The 6,087-nt window shown below is 36.7% G+C and overlaps 2 protein-coding genes across 2 annotated transcripts in view; one reads left to right on the forward strand and one right to left on the reverse strand.

The window, feature by feature from the left end:
* Positions 1-1,087, reverse strand: part of LOC107707263 (RNA-binding protein 5-like) — a 15,986-nt gene extending 14,899 nt beyond the window's left edge. The window contains exon 1 of the mRNA XM_016511252.1: positions 913-1,087. The gene's annotated coding sequence lies outside the window, so the exon portion shown is untranslated. The remainder of the gene's footprint in view (positions 1-912) is intronic.
* Positions 1,047-4,868, forward strand: LOC107707258 (cysteinyl leukotriene receptor 2-like). Its single transcript, XM_016511246.1, has 3 exons — positions 1,047-1,083; positions 3,688-3,972; positions 4,060-4,868. Exons 1-3 carry the CDS (start codon positions 1,047-1,049, stop codon positions 4,866-4,868), a joined length of 1,131 nt encoding a protein of 376 aa, XP_016366732.1.
* Positions 4,869-6,087: the final 1,219 nt, after the last annotated feature.

Below are 6,087 nucleotides of genomic sequence, written 5' to 3' on the forward strand. Positions count from 1 at the left end.
TCTGTTATGAAACAGGACATCGATTTCATACATGTCCACTGTAGAGGACACCAGGACTTAAAGGATGTTTATTACACATTTTGGGAGACAACAAATGAAGAGAAAAAATTATATATCAATATTCCTATTAAATATAAGATATTATTATGAAAATCTTGCTAATTATTACTCCCATTATTGCACTTATTTGTTCATTCTATTGTTGCCCCAAAAACACATTAATATGCAAATTAGATACAGTTTATAGATACATTGTATATAATGGAAAAACTTGTTTATGGCCATTTTACACACATTTTGCATAAAGAAAAATGGTTTTTAAAAATATCTTTCATAACATAGTTGAGAATCGTCTTTATATAAAGTTTGGTATAAAAAAATTAAAATTGATTTGTGATTAAAACAAAAATCCCACTGTTTTTGCCTTTTCATGTCTTTTTATTTCTTAAAAAAGAGGACTTTTTAAAGTCCCGATGTCTTCTACAGAGGATATGGCAAAACATATGAATAAAATATAATTTTTCACAAAAAAAAAATTTCAAATTTTTTCTTATGCACTAAATGTAATGACATGACAAAATACTAAATTCACAAAACGGTTTTTTCCTGGTAGTCAGGAGGATATAACGGGACAAGACTGAATGCATTCCAATGGCGCGGTATTTACTTGGTAATTCAATGTAACGTTACTTACCAGAATACCATGGTACATGCCCAAACAAGATATATGCCATGGTACATGTCTAAAAAACTGTATGGTAGTAGTATCATAATATGTTTTGTTCGTGTGGTCTCCATTTTCGTTATGTGAGAAGTGTGGTAAGCTACCGGAAGACACTTCAAAATGGAGACCGTGTCGTCGGGTTGTCGTTGAAAAAGGCGCAAAACACGCACCAAACAACGAAAACTTACCAAATATATTTCAACGAAGCGTTGAAAATAAATATTTCTCATATATACTGAGAAATCTAACGACTGCTAGTAGATCCCTTCTCGACGAAAGATCACACTCTTCGTCAGGTCATTCGATGTCATCTGCAGCTAAAATGGTCTACGAGCTTCTCCTTCCCAGAATGCCTTTTGGTGAGATGGCGTGTTGTTGCTGTTGCATGATGGGAAATGTAGTTTCTTTTTAGCCGTTTTCGTCGACCGCTCTTCCTCTAATCAATGTCCAGCTGTGACATTTGGTTAGAGAATAACAAACAGTTTGACTAAATGAAAACCTTAAAGTATGTATAATGATGATTTTATTAATAAAATATATTTTTCATTTATATTTTAATCTATTATTAATACATATATGTGTTTTTCTTGTTTTATAAGTTTATGACAATAAAAAAAAAAATCATATTAATACTATTATTGAACATGTATTACGGAAATATCATGCTTGGTACTGAGTTAAGAGAATTACGCAATTACATTTCATAATGAATTACGCATATAAAGCTATCACACCTGCATCAGAGAAACTACCAACAGAAAAAAAAAAGAAAAAGAAAAAAAAACTCCTGAAGGTGTGGTTTCTCTTGAATTCTTTGGGAAGTTGAATCGATTCGTTTCGTTCAATATATGTGCCCCATAAAACATTTCGCTTATTCTTTTGAATCATTATTCAAAAAATACCCCAGAAGTAGTCTAAAAGTTTACGCTAAATTTTTATTTTAGCGAAAATATGCTGTTTACCGATGAGGTTACATCTCTTTTTTTTTTAAATGCGGTGTAGTTATCACATCTCTGCAGTCGAAAAAACGTTGTGCGAATCGGTTCGTGTGAATCATTGAACGCAAGCGATTCTATAAAAGATTCGGACGTAACTTTCTTTACTATCGGAGAGTCCGGTGCACTTCGTGCTGTTGCGTGCTGGAACCAAAGATGGGACACCCAAGTAAGCTACAGAAGAGGCAGCGCTCTTCAAGACCACGATAAAGGAAGCAGACACTTGAAACTGCCGAGAGAGGAACATTTTGACATTTTGTTAAATAACGCTCTCATAGGCTACAGTAATTTTATCGCACCCGGATTCATCAGTCCGCTGATGATGAGGAGGATGATGGTCAAGAGAGAATGACTGGTGAGTAAAACTCCAGCTAGAGTCTCATTATGAGTCATACTGAGCTTCATATTTTTATATTAATTTTAAAAATACAAAAGTACAGTGAGGGTGTGATTTAATAGTTCTGAAATTAACAATATTTGCAGGGTTCGTTCAGTGATATTTATTTTTACCTTTTTGTACAGTGGTAGCCTACGTCCTCGACATCCAATATGCTCAAGTAAATGTGGTAACCAAAAACTTATTATTTTGGATTTGCACTAGTACCAGAGTAGGCTATTCTTAGAAGAACCTTAAATACTACTATTTCAGTACCATGGGATAAATTAAAGTATCAACTATTTTACCATTTCTGTACCATAGTATCTCCAGAGTACTTTTGTGTAAAGAGTTATCATGGTAAGTTTTGAAAAATATGCTGATACCTTTAGGTGCTTTTAGTGTAAGACTAGTTGGAAAACTTGTTAGAGTTGTTCCGTTAGTGATTCCAGGGAAGAGCAGCTTTAGTGTAAATATCCAGTACAATTGTGTTTTCAATAGCATAACCAGACCAGTTAAGTTACTTACAGAAAATTGGTTTATTAGTCACATTAATAATTAACAATGCCTTTCTTTATGCAGAACAACAGCCCATGTTTTGTTTTTCAGGTGTATATTTACAACCGTCATTTGAATATTGTTAGTGTGCAACTGTTTTCATTTCACTCTCTGAATATTCTTTTGCATATGTTTTGCATATGAACTATGGATGGGACTACTGGAAACAACAGACTTCTTGATAAAATAACGATATTTGGGTAGTTAAAAAAAAATCATGAACATGAGCCTTATATAGACACACAAATATAAAGTATTGCATTTCCTTTTTCCCTTTTTAAAATAATAATAATAATCATAATAATTTTAACCCCCTTTTTGCAGTTCACTTATACAGCAAATGGATTTTTTTATATTCAAATACTAAATTGTTACATACAAAATTAATATAAACTCTATTAAATATAAAACTGCTTTAAAAATAGTGTATAAAAACGTTTTAGATGAAGTAAAGCATATTATGCTTATGCTACCCTGCTGTCTGTGTATTAAGCCTCTATGGCAATGTCAATTTTTAACCTGAAAACCAAGGGGAGTTTTTAAACCCCTGTTTTAAATAAAACACGTCTTTTTCCTGGTTTAGTAAGCTATTGTTGAGCAAGGGCTGAACTGTAATACTTATCACTTTTTAATATCATTTCTTCATCGCTTTATCAGCATGCTCAGTCTTTTGTGGTGCGGCCAGTCGGCCACACTAGACTCGCATGCATTGGGAGCAAAAATGCAAGCACATGCAAAGAGTTTTTAGTCAAATATGCTGCAAACAACAGTTCAAGTTGGGTGACCTGCACATTTGCATAGCCAAAAGATGCTTGACCAGTACAGATTGATCTCTTGGCTCAATAACGTTTGCTGAAGGAGATTTGAACTTTCAAATTTATTTTTTACTATTGTGTTTTATGAATTATTAAAACCATCAACCCTAGAGCATGACATCTTGTTGTAGCTGATATTCGTTCTATTTTGCATGACTGCGCTTTTTCTGATCGCAACACAATCGTTTAATTTCTAATTGTTATTCTTTTTGCCTCCAGCTCCTGTGTTCACATCGGTAACTCCATCTTGGCTCAACGTCACCCAAGAACCTGACATGAATCAGACTTGTGAGGAAAGTGAAGATTTCAAATATTTGGCGTACAAAGTCACGTACAGTGTCGTATTCCCTATTGGATTTATCAGCAACTCTGTGGCTTTGTTTGTGTTCCTGCGTCTCACTCCAAAGAAGACGGCCAACACTGTATTTATGACTAACTTGGCTATTTCAGATGTTGGCTTCTCCTTGACGTTGCCATTCCGTCTGGTCTACTATTTTAGGGGCGGTCGGTGGGATTTTCCTGACTGGTTTTGCCGCTGGTGTGTATTTTCCTTTTACGTCAACCTGTACACAAGTGTATTGTTTCTTACAGGTCTTAGCGTACTACGGTACATCGCCGTAGTTCACCCCATTCGCAACAAGTCCCTGGTTACGGTGTGGAGAGCCAGACTATCATGCTTTGCGATCTGGGTTTTTGTGGCCTGCTCGTCAATGCCATTCCTCATGACAGGTACTACAGAGCGGCATAACAAGATGCGTTGCTTTGAACCAGGGAACAATAAGTCATGGAATCGCATATATAGCTTGAACTACGTGGGGGTTTCGTTTGGATTCGTCATTCCGTTCATTACAATTCTCGTCTGCTACGGATGCATCATCTGCAAACTCATCAAAGGACGAAAAATTGGTAATCGAAGAGGAAACACCCGCCGACGCTCGGTGTATTTGATCGCCGTTGTCCTGAGCACATTCCTGCTGTGTTTCCTACCATATCACGTCGCTCGCACAGTCCATCTTTATGCCAAGGTTTTAAATGAAAGCTGCCCAGTCATTGAGTTGCTCGTGAAAATTCTGGTCATCTCGTTGTGCATGGCGGCGTCCAACAGTTGCTTCAACCCCTTGTTGTACTACTTTGCAGGAGAGACTTTCCGCACGGCCATCCGTAGAGTGTCAGATCGAAGGACTTTAGGTTCATTCAGCCATAGTGGTGTTTATCCGTCTTTTCGACGTCGAAGCAGCTCGCAGAAGTCAAGGCGCCAAGGCTTCACTTCTGTACGCCAAGACTGTCTGCCCTGCTCCTGCCAGGTCATAAACGAAAAGAAACCTGATGGGTGCAAGTCTGACAAGCAATGCAAACTGTCTGACTCTGAAGAAAAGCAAGTCCATGATGATTTGCAGTAGTAAAAGATAGTTGCACTTGATGAAGAGGAAGAAATCCGAGTGTATAAAACAGACGTCTTTATTGTTGTCTTGAAAAAGTGAACCTACAGTATAGCATTTTGGTTGTTTTTCCATTTCCTTTTTTTAAGTTCTCAACTAAAAGACTGACATGTGAAAGATGTTGTGCATGAGATAAAATGTGGGTGAATCTCACACAACCTCAGAAATGGGTCATATTTAGATTTATGCATTTGGCAAATGCTTTTATCCCAAGAAAACTGGATCCTGGACATGTTCTTGCAAGATTCATCCGGGTACACGCTTGAAAATAATGTGGGTTTACAGCATTGCCATAAAAGAACCATTTTGGTTTCCCAAAAAAACTTTTAGTAAACAGTTCTTCAAAGAACCTTTTTTTTTCTTAGTGTTTAGAACATTTTAATAATCTAAAGAAACTTTTTACACCAAATGTTCTTCATGGAACCATAAGTGCCTGTGATAGCGACCCAAGCGGTTGCAATGAGAATCACACCACGCTACAATACCGAAACTGGCGTCCGATTGTTGTTTAATAAAAACAGGATGTGCAAATTAAAACAGGTGTTAAGAGCATAAATAAACCAAATGTTATTTTTAAATCAGTCGTATAAGACGTTTCAGTCTCGCAGAGCGCATTTTCCCGTTCTGTTGCGCTACTTTTCCATTGTGTGTGGTTTTTTTATTTATTTTTTTGCTACTTTTCCATTGTTTTTTGTATAGACGGCCATGTTGCTCCTTCGCGCTCACGTCTCGATCAAATATGTCGCGTCTTTTGCGTCTCGCGCAAAACGCGGCACTCAAGTAAAGGAAGTAAAAAAAAATTTTAAGAATCTTTAGACCTTGCGTTTTTTTTCGTTCCCCTGCCCTGCGTCTCACGTTTTAAAGGGGTGCTATTATGCTTTTTCACTTTTTCAACTTTAGTTAGTCTGTAATGTTGCTGTTTGAGCATAAAAAAGATCTGCAAAGTTACAAAGCTCAAAGTCCATTTCAAAAGGAGATATTTTATTTAACAGAAATCACTTTTCAAAAACTACAACGAACGACTCGTTTGGACTACAACGCATATTTTCCAGGATTTATGATATCACAAATACCGACGAATGGGACGAGACCTGGTCTAGAAAAGGCAACGAGTGTTATAGGCGGGTGTCGCTGTTGGACAGTGTTATTCCTGCTTCCTGTTTGCAGTGCTGCTGGTTTG

Source organism: Sinocyclocheilus rhinocerous, unplaced genomic scaffold (assembly GCF_001515625.1).
Source record: "Sinocyclocheilus rhinocerous isolate Xijiao unplaced genomic scaffold, SAMN03320098_v1.1 scaffold1767, whole genome shotgun sequence".
Taxonomy (NCBI): domain Eukaryota; kingdom Metazoa; phylum Chordata; class Actinopteri; order Cypriniformes; family Cyprinidae; genus Sinocyclocheilus; species Sinocyclocheilus rhinocerous.